This window comes from Hordeum vulgare, chromosome 6H (genome assembly GCF_904849725.1).
Source record: "Hordeum vulgare subsp. vulgare chromosome 6H, MorexV3_pseudomolecules_assembly, whole genome shotgun sequence".
NCBI classification, from domain to species: domain Eukaryota; kingdom Viridiplantae; phylum Streptophyta; class Magnoliopsida; order Poales; family Poaceae; genus Hordeum; species Hordeum vulgare.
The window spans coordinates 218,417,892-218,432,288 of NC_058523.1; the positions used below are offsets into that span (position 1 = coordinate 218,417,892).

General features: G+C 48.8%; 1 protein-coding gene across 4 annotated transcripts in view; it reads right to left on the reverse strand.

Moving 5' to 3' along the window:
- The window catches only part of LOC123402654 (protein BONZAI 1), a 56,587-nt gene extending 49,851 nt beyond the window's left edge, over positions 1–6,736 (reverse strand). The window contains exons 1-2 of one of the 4 annotated variants that reach the window (XM_045096585.1): positions 6,373–6,725; positions 4,908–4,955 (exon numbers count right to left, since the gene is read on the reverse strand). In XM_045096585.1, the coding sequence (XP_044952520.1) occupies positions 4,908–4,955; positions 6,373–6,510 (186 nt within the window). In that variant the 5' untranslated portion in view covers positions 6,511–6,725. Of the gene's footprint in view, positions 1–4,907; positions 4,956–6,372 lie in introns of all 4 variants that reach the window. The other 3 variants (XM_045096586.1, XM_045096588.1, XM_045096587.1) reach the window with 3 other exon arrangements.
- Between the last annotated feature and the right edge of the window lie 7,661 nt (positions 6,737–14,397).

Here is a 14,397-nt window from a genome sequence, read left to right on the forward strand (position 1 = left end):
GGTGAGAGAAATCATCTATAAAGATAATAGAGTAGCGATGACCCCTTTCGTGGTAAAGGGAGCCGGACCCCAGACACTAGAGTGAACAAGGTCAAAAGGACAATGAGACACGGCGTCGCTATGAGGATAAGGTAACCGGACCTGTTTACCAAGCCGGCAACCGTGACAGTCTAAAGACACACCACCGGAGACGAATCCAAGAACACCACGTCGAACTACGGATGAAAGATGAGAGCTACACAAGTGACCAAGGCGATGATGCCACTATTGAAAAGAGCGGGTAGACAAGGCAACAGAGGGGGGAGACTGGCGACAGTGGCAGCGGATGGAAGATGAAGCCGGTCAAGCTCCTAGATGCTCTGAGAGTCACGACGTCGGAGGCCAGCACCAAGGAGAGCACTAGTATGACGGTCCAGAACGAAACAAGAGTCAAAGTCGTGAATGACACGACAACCAGAGTCTGGCCACCAGAAATGAGTTGCATGGTAAGTCGAGGAACATGAGAAACATCACGAACATGAAAAGATGAAGTGCTAAGAATGCCTCGGCCAATAACCGGGTGAGAGGTACCATCAGCAATAAGAACATGAACAGAAGAATCGAGAGGTCAGGTAGAGGACAGAGTGGATGAATCATGAGTCATATGAAAAAATGCTCCGGTATCAAGAATCCACGGAGATATATCTGCTTGTGTAGAACGTGGTCTCACAATGCCAGAAGAGTCAGTAGCAGAACCAGCAGAACCTGTCGATGGAGAACCGGATGATGGAGCTAGCAGGCATCAAAGTCGCACATCTCCTGCTCGGTTAGGAGCTCAATTGAAGAGGCCGACGTAGATGCACCCGACAATAGAGAGTCGGAGGCAATCAGCAGGGTGCGAAGTCACGCAATCTTCTTCTCAGTGAAGTTCTAGATCTTGGCTAGAAAAGCTACATTTGGAATAGTTCTACATTCAGGGCCTGACAACAAACTTGCCATAGCAACTGAAACAAAGGCCTTGCTTGCGGCGTTCGACAATCTTTGTGGCGGAAGACGACGCGAAGTTCGGCTAGAAGGTGAAGATGTTGTAGGCATCGTAGAAGTCATGCGACACCCACTAGACCTGATTTGTCCATGGGCGCTAATGCAGACGGGCACATGAATAATCAATAGGAAGTTGATCGCCTCATCCAGATTAGCTAGGTAGGCGAGTTCCACGTTGGTGCAGATGGGCTCAGGGACCATCATGAACAACTCGACTTCATTTTCATCCGATCGTGGAGGTGCCCGGTGCAGAAGATGGGAGAACTGTTAGCTGTTGTTGGTAACCCTGTTGAACGAGCAACGAGCAACCGAACCCAACTTGTTGCTACACCTAGTCAGACAAATTTTCGTGGTGCGGAGCTTCTTGAACGGTTCACATGAAGGTCTTCACTTGGCTTTCGCATACTTGTGGTACAAAAGATGGCATCTCCGATCAGATGGAAAGAAGGAAGGAAGCAAGCCATACTTGGCTTTCAAGAAGGAAGCACACTCGAAAAACTGCTTACAATAGATCAGCCAGGCGAAGGGATCCTCTTTGCCATCAAACAGGGGAAACTACAATTTTGCAAACTTGGGCACCGCCAGTGTAGAAGCAAGATCGGCATGTAACAAAGGTGTGGTAATGAATTGAGGAACGGAGGTGGCAATTGGTGGTAGAAAAGTAAGCGTTGGGGTAGCAAATGGTGGTGGTTGGTGTATGTGGTATGCATGAGATGGATAGGGTAGTGGGTGCGTGTAGTAGTTGTATGGTGGTATAGGGATTGTGGCAGCGGCTGCAAGGCGAGCGAGTGTGAGTTGGGCGGCTACGAGGCAAGCAGGTGTGAGGCAAGCGGCTGCAAGGGATATAGCAAAGCCCATAGATGTTGGTGGCGGTGTAGAAAAAATACATGATCCAAGCGGCATGCCATGGACCGAGGTGGAGGCGATGCTGGCCATGATTACCAGGGCTTCGGAGGTCTTCGTGTGGACGCCGAGTCTCATACGTCGCCATCCGAGTCGACATGTCCCAAAGCTGCTCATGCTTGGTCGCGAGTGCTTGCCCCTATTGCTGGATGGTTGCAAGGTCTTGTACCCAAGGTGCAGCGGCATTCGGTAGGGTCGGCCTTATCCCCTGGATTAGACATGGAGATATCAAATTGGAAGAGCCTTGTTGCGCAGGACAATCCCGTGAGCTGGAGGTGTTGCGGGAACAGTGAGGTTCTGGCGAGGAGGAGCCATTAGTAGTTGTAGCAGAAGGTAACGGTAAAATATCTTTTATGCTTTCCTGATAGTGATCGTTGATTCATCAGGATCGTTGATTCCTATAAGTACACAACTAGGGCTCTCCAGAAGTGATTATTACTTCCTTTAAATTACTAGGATCGAAACCCTGATTGGATCGGCTGCCAGCCATAGCCTAGCTCGTTGGCTTCCCCTTACGCCTATAGGGGATGCCCCACATGACTATTAAGCTTCATGCACTAGCCAACGCAACCAAAAGTCCGAACTGATGGAAAGGGCTGGTGTGATCCACATATACTGTAACGCCCCCTCTCACGTGTGACGGGAAAGACAAGTCAACACGTGCAACCGGAAGAGAGAGACGGCGCGCGAAACTCACGTATGACTCAAGAGGCCTCTACATGGACATAAAGGGGGGCCAGCAGCATTTTTTAATAAATTGCGAAAGCCAGGACTTGAACTCAAGACCTCAGGCCCTGATACCATGTTAAGCTTCATGCACTAGCCAGCGCGACCAAAAGTCCGAACTGATGGAAAGGGCTAGTGCAATCCACATATACTGTAACAATGACAATAGCATTCTTCAATATACATGCAAACTTCGCCCAATGCTCCTCCCAATGGAATATGTATAGACACATAACTATAGCATCATATTATCAAATTTTATAGAACTTGATATTTCGGGGGGGGTGTATTTTCTTTGAAGAGCGGGCTAGCATTAACTAATATTTATGAGCAGTGTAGTGTTGCTTCCTTAAAGGATGCTTATTGTTACAGTATATGTGGATTGCCTAGCCCTTTCCATCAGTTCGGACTTTTGGTTGCGTTGGCTAGTGCATGAAGCTTAACATGGTACCGGAGCTAAGGTCTTAAGTTCAAGTCCTGGCCAAGTTCGGACTTTTGGTTGCGTTGGCTAGTGCATGAAGCTTACCATGGTATCAAAGCCTAAGGTCCTGAGTTCATGCCCTGGCTTCGCAGTTTATCTAAAAAATTGTTGTTGCCCCCCTTTGTCCATGTATAGGTCTCTTGAGCCATACCTCTGAGACTGTCCACATGTTGACTTTCCGTGTCACACGTGAGAGGGGGTGTTAAAGTGTACATGTGGATTGCCTAGCCCTTTCCATCAGTTCGGACTTTTGATTGCGTTGGCTAGTGCATGAAGCTTAACATGGTATCAGAGCTAAGGTCTTGAGTTCAAGTTCTGGCTTTCGCAATTTATTTAAAAAATTGTTGGTAGCCCCCTGTGTGTCCACGTAGAGGCCTCTTGAGTCATACGTGAGTTTTGCGTGTCGTCGCTCTCTTCCGGTTTCATGTGTTGACTTGTCTTCACTGTCACACGTGAGAGGGGGTGTTACGGTATATGTGGATTGCACTAGCCCTTTCCATCAGTTCAGACTTTTGGTTGCGTTGGCTAGTGCATGAAGCTTAACACTTATAAGTAACATGCCACTCTTCTCTATATTCCATCATCTAAATATCACATGGATTTGTAAAAGGTCTAATAATTTCACCTTATTTCATTAGGGTAATTGTACATATACCACTAGTGTTTGTTGGTAGTATAAATTACCACTGGATCTTGGAAGTGATGTAATTGCTCTGGTAACACTGAAAACATGGGGGATACATTTTTCTTTATTCTGACAAGTGAACGAGCTTGACTAAATCTTTACCTTAAGTTTTACATACATTTGTAGTTAGATCACCATGTTTTCCTTGTAAAGTTGCCACTATAATCAGTGTGATTTCTATGTTAACACTATTAACAAGTGAAATAATCAAAGTTGAACACTTGACATGAGCAAACAAGTTTGACCATGGTCCAATCTTAGGGCTCATTCTGTTTGCAGGATTCCAAATCGAAGGAATAGAAAACATAAAGTATTAAGATGCCCTCTCCACTCCAATTCTTAGGAATTTCCCATGAGGTCGCACCTAATACTAAGAATCCTTGGGAATTAGGCCAATATGGACATAACCCTAAGAAATCTAGTACCCCCATTCCTATAAAACGAATGGCATTCATAAAAAAAAACGTAGGAAGAAATCTTATGGACTCCAAAAAACCTACAAACCAAATAAACCCTTTATGAACCATAATGCTCTCAAAATTTCAAAAAAAAAAGGAAAATTCCCTAGATATGCATAGTGCAATAATGTGTAAAACTGCAAATTTTGTGCGAGAAGTATGTCCATCCATGTGATGCGGGAAAAAAATGTGTAGACACATTTGTGCGTTGGACCCTCCATTCTTTCCTACTTTTGTACACGACACAAATTACTTCTGCTCAAATTACTTGTTTTTTTTAAGTTTTGCTAATTGTTATACTTGGACATGTCCTTTTATTACCGTAAGTCAGCATTTTCCACCTTGAGGATAAATTAAACAAACTGAGGCTAGCAATGGAAAATAAACTGTTTCATCCCTTTCTACGATGTAATTGCAAGTGTAAACTTATAGTTGCACACATTTGCAGTTGTGGATATACAGTATCCCTAGTACTTAACTAACTAGAGATGGAATAGAAGTACTTAATAGCGAATCATTTCAAGTATTCAACATGTGATATGCCATAGCAACACATTTGAGATGCCAATGACAGAATAGAATTTCAGACAGGGCAAAATCACAATTGCGAGAACAATAAAAAGAAGTGTACCTTGAAGAAATATTCTTGATCCCCCAAATTTGATGCAGAGAGAGATAACTATTTCAACATGTCACATAGAGCCAAGGTTAAAAAAAATACAACACAAGTTAACAGGTCCGATCAATTCAGAAATTGAAATTCTACTGCTACAATTGACAGATTAAGCGATAAAGCAAAACAACACATAAAAACAGACATAGAAATTTATAAGGTGAAGGTGGATCTCCTCCCGCTTGGTTTCGGTGTTGCTGCTTCATCGTTTAGTGCAACTCTCCGGTCTCCTTGGCCTCATGTTGGTATTCGCGGTGAGACTGCGTGGATGGTGGCGCAACCGTGCTGGCGCGTGGGGTTTGGCTGTGGTTTGGTTGGTCGGCTTCGGATGGACGGTGGGGTGTGGAGTGCAGGAGAAATCCTTGCCGGTTCGTCCGGCTCCGATGCGGTGACACCGGCGGGTGCCACCGTTCCTTCCTGAAGGGTGTCGTGGTAGCCATCCCCTACCTCCTTCCACATGCCGGGGGAAACCCTAGGACTCGTCCGGGCAACAGCGTCGTCGACGTCGCATCCCTTCTTGGAGGTGTTGCTTGACACGTGGTGGATCGAAGCCTCGGGCTGTGGGGGTTTGTCTCCGGAAGGCGCGGCAGTGGCGGATCATCCGTTCTTTGTCGAGCTAACGCTGTTGGCATTTGTTTCTTTTTCGTTTTTTTAGGCTTGATGTGTTGTTCGCCCCAGCAATGATCGCTGTACGGTGTTGGTTGCTTTGTATACAAAGCGGGGAAACCCTTTTTCGAAGAAAAAAAAACAGGCATGTTTCTCCACCCCCAAAAACACACTTAAGAACGTTCAGGATTAAATACCAAATACCATGACATGTCTAAAACAAATGTATGTACTGGTTTGCCCCATGGCTAAAAGCATCCCAATCTGGAGCCCACGAACAAGGTAGGGAACCAGTTATCGATTATCACTGGCCTTAGATACAACATGCAGTATATTATACACAACCCTACATAACACAATAGCAACATTCAGTGTAGGTTTAAACTGGTGAAGCCTTCGATTAGAACATCAGAAAATTGCAGAATGCAAGTACAAATCTGGCGTAAATCATATTCGTCGCATTTACCCTAGCATATTGTAACGGCGACTCTACCACATTAAGTCTCCAAGGGAAGCTTGTAGATTGCATAACCCAAATGATATAACATCTTTTTTTGTAGAATTCCCCGCCCAAGAAAAAAATGCGAACACAGCACCAAAAAAAGGGGCGATAGTGGAGTAGCATCAACTGACTTATGCCAAACGGGAATTCCGATCCCACCAAGCACACACCACTTCAGCCCATACCATACACAGGCAAGAGCACCAGAACCAGAAGTACCGAACCACGCCGCGCGCAATGCCACAACATCCACAACCCACCGAACGAGGTCGAACCAAGAGATGTTAGCAGACTAGGAGTGCATAGGCCCCGTACCTCGATCTGCGTGGATGCCCCGGCGCCACGGGAACGGAGGAAGCGATCAGCCGCGGCGGAAGCGGCATCCGCGGAGGAGGAGGCGGGGCCGACGGAGTGGCGGCCGGTGCCAATCTCGTCAGAGCAGCAGTTCCCCATGGCGTCCTTCTGCTCTCCCGCTTCGCTGGCGAAGCCAGATCTATCCGTGTATCGATCTCGGCGAAGAGAGAAAGGAGAGCGTGCTAATGGGATGGTAGCAGCAGTACCAACTACAGCAAGTGGAGTCGTGGAGACGACGCGGATACTTGGAAAAGGGACGGCTAGTGGCAACTCCAATCGCGGATCACCTGGTTGACGGCTCAAACGCTGTCCGGACAGTTTCGGTCATTCAAGCAGGGCCAACTCCACCTCGCGACTTCATCGTGTCCGGTCCTATTGGTTTGGAATAAAAAGAACAAACCGGTTGGTCCAGCGCGAGACGGTTCGAATCCATCTTGTCTATTTTGTGTCCGGGGCGATCCATTTCGAACGCAAACTTGCGCGGGGTTTGGATCGCGACGGACAGCAAACGGACGTCGAGGCCGCGTGGGAGGCGGCCATCTACCTCCCACCCGCCCACATTAATGCGCACGAGCGGTCGGGCCCGCCTATCATCCGCCAAGGGAACGGTCGCGGTCCTTCTTAAATGGGAAGTCGTGGACAGGTCGTCGTCCACACTTCTCACTACATCCCGCGGCCTCCTCGAAATCCGACACCCCAAACCCTATCCTCGAACTCCTCCCCCGACCGCCTCGCAGCCATGGGGATCTGGAACTACGGCTGCAAGGGGAAGCACGACCACGAGGCTGGCTCCTCGTCGGGACGCCGCCGCGGCTCCGTGAAGGAGGAGGCCGCATCGCCACCATGCCGGGCCTCCACGCATGTTCCCTTCACCATCGGCCTTAGGCCCGCCGGCCAACGCGACCGGCAGTACCTCAGCGCTAAGGTATGCTGGCGCTAATGGGAGACGAGGACGCCGGTCCCGTGGAGCGACGTCCACCTCCCGAACAACTGGCATCTCTCCGCCGACCGGGCCCCAATCCCGCCGGTGCCGACGAGCGCTCGTGCACGCCGCGATGAGATCGAGCGCCGCCGTCGCCTCCTCCCCGACGACCTCTACTACGACGACAGGTACGCCCCCGATTCCGTGCTCTGGGACACGTGGCTCGGGGACGAGCACGACATGCGTCGCGCCTCGTACTTCGCCGGCACAGTGTCGGGGCCGCCGCGGCCATGTCGGGAGGTGCGCGAGCGTACACGGGTGCGCGGCCTCACGCCCACGCCGTCGCCTTCCCCATCTCCGTCACCACCTCCACCTCCTCGCATGACAGCGCAGGAGGAGGCCCGGCTCATGCAGCGTGTCATGGAGGACTCCATGATCACGCATGATGAACGCCAATAGTCGGGCCTAGAGGACACGATGGCCCTCTCTGCGGCCCACGACGTCGCCATCCCCGAGCTGATGGAGGCGGATAAGGTGATGGAGGACGCCCCGGTGGCCGCGTTCCACCCGGATCTGGTGGGCCAGTAGTGGAGCTGGTCGTGCACGGCTCCAGAGATGGCGCACACAGTGGGCGGCGTGAATTGGTGCCCCACACCGCCGCGGTCACCGGAGCGGGACACCTCGCCACGGGAGGAGTTGCTGCAGGCACCTGCCAGCTTCCAGCCCGCCCCCGCGCACCACGGACCGCCGGCCCACCTCAGGACGCCGCCGGCCTACGTCAACCTCGTCAGCGACGACGACGACACCGGCGGCCACTGAAGACGGCGACGGCCACGGCATCGACGGGCATTTTTTTAATTTTTTTTTATGTTAATTATGTCAACGACGGTGAAACTGGGTCGTTTTGTGGCTGTGACCCTTAATTTTATGTTTTAAGTTTTTTTAACCGCATTTATTTACTTTTGATTTAAGTTTTTCTATTTTTTTAATCACGTCCAACATGAACATGATTTGGGATGCAGTCGCGCAGTGAGAGCACGCACGACCCAACGGACAGAAGCGAACATGGGCGAACTAGTTGCCGCCCCAAACGGACGAAATCCGGCCAAACCGGACGTTCGTTTGGCGTCGTGCGGTGGAGTTGGCCTAATGGGATGGTAGTACCAACTATAGGAAGTGAAGTCGTGGAGACGGCGCGGATACTTGGAAAACGGACGGCTAGTGGCAACTCCAATCGCAGATCACCTGGTTGACGACTCAAACATTGTCCGGACAGTTTTGGTCATTCAAGGCGATTCAAGGGATCACTCCGCGAACACGAATGCGGAAAGACATCATCCAATCATGTTCATATAGTTTTGATTTTTTTTAAATCCGTACGATCAAACTACCACTTGCAAAGGTACAGTTATTAAAATTATACCTGGCCAAACAGGTCGTACTTTTTGGACCGGTCGAAAAGAAAGGCGGTGGCACGCTTTAATCACGCCGTGCCAGGCACGCAGCCCGTCTCGGGTCGTGCGTAGGCCTAAAGGCTAGGCACGCGAGCCGGCACGGCACGACCCGTTTACATTTTTATTTTTTATTTATGTTTATATTTATATATATAACATATAAAATAGCCCAACATACCAAAATCAGCCCAAAAATAACCTAAAACTAGTCCAAATCGGGCCTATCGTGTCGACGGGCCGGCCCGTATAGCTCCCGTGACGTGCCTGGGTGTGAAGGCTTCGCACGTGGGCCGGCATGACACGTCCCGACTAATATTCATGCACAAGCGGGTCATGTCGTGTCGGGCCTATTTACGGCCGGGCCGGGCCGTGTCGTGCCGGGCGGGCTTGTTTGGCCAGGTATGATTAAAATAGCCACATGCAACACTAGTTTAAATTTTAAAAAGTTTAAATATTGCATTCTAACATTGTTGTCCCTTTTAACCTCCATTGGTGCTTAATCAAATCTTTTTTCAGTTGCTCTTGAGTTGATCGATGCTGAATTTGTTGATGCATTTTAATAAACTCTTCAAATGTGGGTGGATTCTCTTTCGGAAGTTGGATAGGATCACTCGTGTTCTCATATTTCAAAGTTGCGGCATCATCGTCACCATCATCCTCGACGATCATATTGTGCATGATCAAAAAACATGTCATCATGTCCCACGAGGCTTCGGGGCGCATTGTTTTGCAGGTCCACGAGCAACTACAAAACACACATATGTAGAGCTTCAAATTCCCCTCTCGACATCCTTTTTAGTTGCTTCTTGTTTTAGGCAAAGTGGGATTTTTTTTGCCTTTTGGGTTAGCGATGGTGCTGACAAAGGTAGACCATGAAGGATAGATACCGTCAACATGATAGTAATCCATGTTGTACTCATGTCCTTTCACAGTACAGTGCCAATGTCACGCCCAAGATGCGACCCTATCCTTAATTTGACACGAAGGCCTCGTCAGGGATAGAAGCGCATCTTGTCGTGTCGCGAGAATGGATATCGTTACAAGTACATGTACTGAAAAGATGAGATATATATTTAGAATTGGCTTACACTCGCCACAAGCTACATCAGAGTCACATCAGTACATTACATAATCATCAAGAATAAGAGCAGGGTCCAACTACGGACGAAAACAAACGAGAAAAGAAGAACGACGTCCATCCTTGCTATCCCAGGCTGCCGGCCTGGAACCCATCCTAGATCGATGAAGAAGAAGAAGAAGCAACTCCAGATGAACAATCAACGAGCTCGCGTCAAGTAACCTTTACTTGTACCTGCAAGTGGTGTTGTAGTAATCTGTGAGCCACAGGGAACTCAACAATCTCATTTCCAAAGGTATCAAGACTAGCAAAGCTTAATGGGTGAGGTAAGGTTAAGTAGTGAGGTTGCAGCAGCGGCTAAGCATATATTTATGGTGGCTAACTTACGAGTACGAGAAATAAGAGGAGGAGGATCTACGCATAACGGACGGGAACTACTGATGATCAAAATAAATGATCCTGAACACCTACCTACGCCAGACATAACCCCACCGTGTCCTCGATCGGAGAAGGAACTCAAGAAAGAGACAGTCACGGTTACACACACAGTTGGCATATTTTAATTAAGTTAACTTCAAGTTATCTAGAACCAGTGTTAAACAAAGTTTCCACGTTGCCACATAACCGCGGGCACGACTTTTCGAAAATATTTAACCCTGCAGGGGTGCTCCAACTAGTCCATCACAAATTACCACAAGCCGCATAGAAATCCTTAATCACGAAAGCTCGCGATCTCGTCGGATTCCCTAGTGGAAAACCTCAACTCTGAGATTACCCAAAGCATCACCGGAATCCCGATGCACAAGATATCTCGTCAAAGGTAAAACTAATCCAGCAAGGCCGCCCGACGTGTCGACGATCCCGATAGGAGCCGCGTATCTCGTTCTCAGGACACGACGGATGGAAAAGCCTACAGGTACCAAACCTCGAGTTGCCCCATGGTGGCACCGCAGTCTGTCCAGTTTGGACCAACACTCATGAGGAGCACTGGCCCGGGGGTTGATTAAATTATCCTCGGGGTCCGGAAAGTCCCTATGCAATTTTATTAGGTGATTAGGCAACTGTAGTACCAAAGTTGGGCCTTGCTAGACCAGCTTTAATCTAAAACGAATTATCAAGGGGTTCCCCATAACAACCCCGAACGTGTTAGGAGCGCTCAATTATGGAACATAACACCGGTAGCCGAAACTAAGGGGGCAAAGGAGGAACAAAACACCAGGCTAGAAAGGTCGAGCCTTCCACCTTTTACCAAGTATATAGGTGCATTAAATTAATAGCATTTAATATGGTGATATAACAAGGAACCCATGTTAACACATGGAAGCAACTACCCTGCAACTAGAAACACTAACAACATGGTTAGGCAAGCGGTAACATAGCCAATCAGTGGTTTGCTAGGTCGAACAGGTTGAAGGTAATCATGGCATTGTTGAGAGGCTGGTATTTAACATGTGGTAGGCAACGAGACATAATCTATAGAAGCGGTAAAACTAGCATGGCAATGATAGTAATGGTATCTGGGGAAATGGTCATCTTGCCTGAGATCCCGCTTGGAAGAATAACAACTCTGTGAAGTCGGCGAACCAACGTAGTCGAACGGGTCCTCACATTCCGACACGCTTGCGAAACTCTATTGAGACAAACAAACCGGAAACAAACATCAACACAGATATTCACCACGACAAATGCACGACATGCAGCACAACCTAAGATGATGCATGATGAGAACAAAAATGCAAGGGATGGCATGGCAATTCACCTCACGCAAACACTACACATTAAGTGAAGCTCGATATGCAACGAGTTGTATATCGACGAAGCTCCACGTTTAATTATTTAGTTCATTCCTGTTTATTAACACGGCAATATTAAAAAATTGTTAACATGGCACGGGGTGAAGCACAAATTAATCTACCTAGCTAGGCATTTTAAATGAGGCCGGAAACGTCATATAGCATCTCCGAAATGACCCACGTGTTAAATCTTAATTCTTTCCAGATTTGTCCTAAACACATTTAGGTTTGTTAAACGGCAAAACAAAGTGGTTCACGTGATTCTACTTGTCATTCTGCTCCATTTACATATGGCACATCTCCAACGGAGCTACGGACAAATAGTTACGACCTAACCGTTTTCAACACATCGACACGCAAAACAAATGTAAACAACACACTAAACAGTTCTAATTATGCATGAGAGTTGGAAAATATTAATCTACGCAAAATCTTGCACGTCCTACATATATAACTCGTTCCGGACCATTGAGCGGTTACAAAGTTACGGACGTTTGAAGAACATGCTATTTTGTGAAATCTAGCAAATTCGCTAGTTAATAGCAAAAACGTAGACAGCGAAAAAATAGCTATGGGCTGAATTGCAACATAGTGCAACAGGCCATAATTGAATAAGCCCGAGGGGCTGAGTGTGTGTGTGTGCAAAAAAAAAGAAGCGTAATCTGGTGGATTTGAACCCAAGACCTCGTGTGTGGAGGCAAGCCATGATGGCCAACCAGGCTAGGCCTATCTTTATGATACTTGAGCAGACTAACATGGGATAACAAGTCCCACCGCAGGGTGCAACTAAAACAAAAACGAGGCAAAATTGGGGTCGTTGAGACTCGAACCCAGGACCTACTGCTAGGAAGCGTTGTTGGTTGACCAACTCAGCTAAGCCATGAGTTCGATCCAAGATGGATATCCACGCAATATGTACCATACCTTAGCGCGGATCTGACTGAAAAACAGAACCAGCGATGGTTTGCTGTATGGCCGACGGACGCGAGTTGCGGGTGCCTGACGCGATCTCCGGCGAGCCTGGGGGCGGAGATGAGGCGACCGAGCGGCGGATCTGGGCGCAGGATTCGATCCGGACCCGTTCCTGCTTGATCCACGCAGTGATGGGTCACGTCAGGTCCCGGTTCAAACGAAGCTACTACGCTGCTGCATCCCCCAACTTGCTCGAGGAGGAGCACAACAGGAGGAGGAGGGGCGAGCTCGGGGCAGAACCAGGTAGCCCCGGCGAGGCACACTGGCGCTGCCCGAAGGTCGGAGGCGCGGGGCACCGGCGGTGGCGCGGATCCGGGCAAGGGCGGCTTGCACGGGCGCCCTCCATCCTGGCGGGTTCCTGCGAGAGGAACGGGAGGGAGAGATTAGAGGGAGGCGCCTTTAGGAGGAGGAGAATGGAGGAGAGGGCAACGAGCGCGGGAGTGGACCTTGCTGCTGCTCCGCCGGCAGCCTCAGGCGGCCCTCCGATGGAGGCGGGGACTCGGGCGTAGGCAGCAGGGAGCCGCACTGGGACGGTGTAGGGCCACGACGGGCATGGCGCTAGGCAGCTCTAGGATGGATGGTTGGATTTCGGCAAGCTTCGGTTAGATGCGAGGGGATTGGGCACGGGAGGATCTCGAAGTGGAAGATTGGCTGCCGGGTGGATCTGGCTGGCGGCGGCTGATAGATGGATGGGACAGACGGAGGGGAATCCCTAGAATTTAGGGTTGGGTCTAATTGGCATTTGGACCCTTTGATTAAATCGGACGGTCAAAATGACTAGTTTAGGGAGTCTAGTTGACAAATCGGTGACGATTTGCGGTAAAACGGGGTTGATCCGGACCCCATGGTCACGAGCGTACTTTCGGGTCGGGGGGGGGGGTCGGACTGGGTTGCGCGTAGGGACGGAGCAGTGTGCACAGGGGCTAGGCGGAGATGAGAGGGAAAACGCCACCCGACAACGTATTTTTAAAACACCGAAACACGTCCGACGATAGACCGAATACGGTGCCACTACGGTCGACCGTTCGGTTACGAGACGAACTCCGATCGCGACAAAATTTGACAGGCAGCCTACCTATATTAAAATAAGACCGCACGTCAAATCTCAACCCAATCAGAGAAAGTTTTACGCACACTTTTAAAAACAAGGATTTGACGACGCTGCGGGCGCGTGCGTGTGCGGTCGGGCTCAGAACGGACAACGACGAGAACCGACAACTAACAATGGATGCAAGTTTGAAAACTGGCGGCAACGGAGATGCCGATGCAATGCAGATGATGCGCATGATGCGATGATGATGCGACAACAGAAAATAGACACATTACGAAAACGGAATAGAAGGGGAATCTTCTGGAACGTCGGCACCGGGCTGTCACAACTCTCCTACACTACAAGAGGATCTCGCCCTGAGATCCAAGAATGAAAGGGGGAGAGGATGAGAAAGAACAAGAGGTAAGAACTTCGTCGCTTCTTTGACAAACGAGTGAAACCAACGATCCTTGAAAGTTGCAAAGAGATGAGTAATGATATGGGAAAGAAGCAATAATTCACGGAAAATTTCGGGAGCACTTCGGTAGGAAAATGGGACAAAAATTCAATAAGATGGAAGAATTAGACAATACACATATCAAACAACTAAATAGAACAAGGGAACACCATGATCTTGATAGAACAACAAGATTGACCCAAAAGAGCAACATCACAATGCCTCCGGAACAATAGAATAGGAACTAGCTCATACGGAAGAAGAGAATGAAGAGAGAATG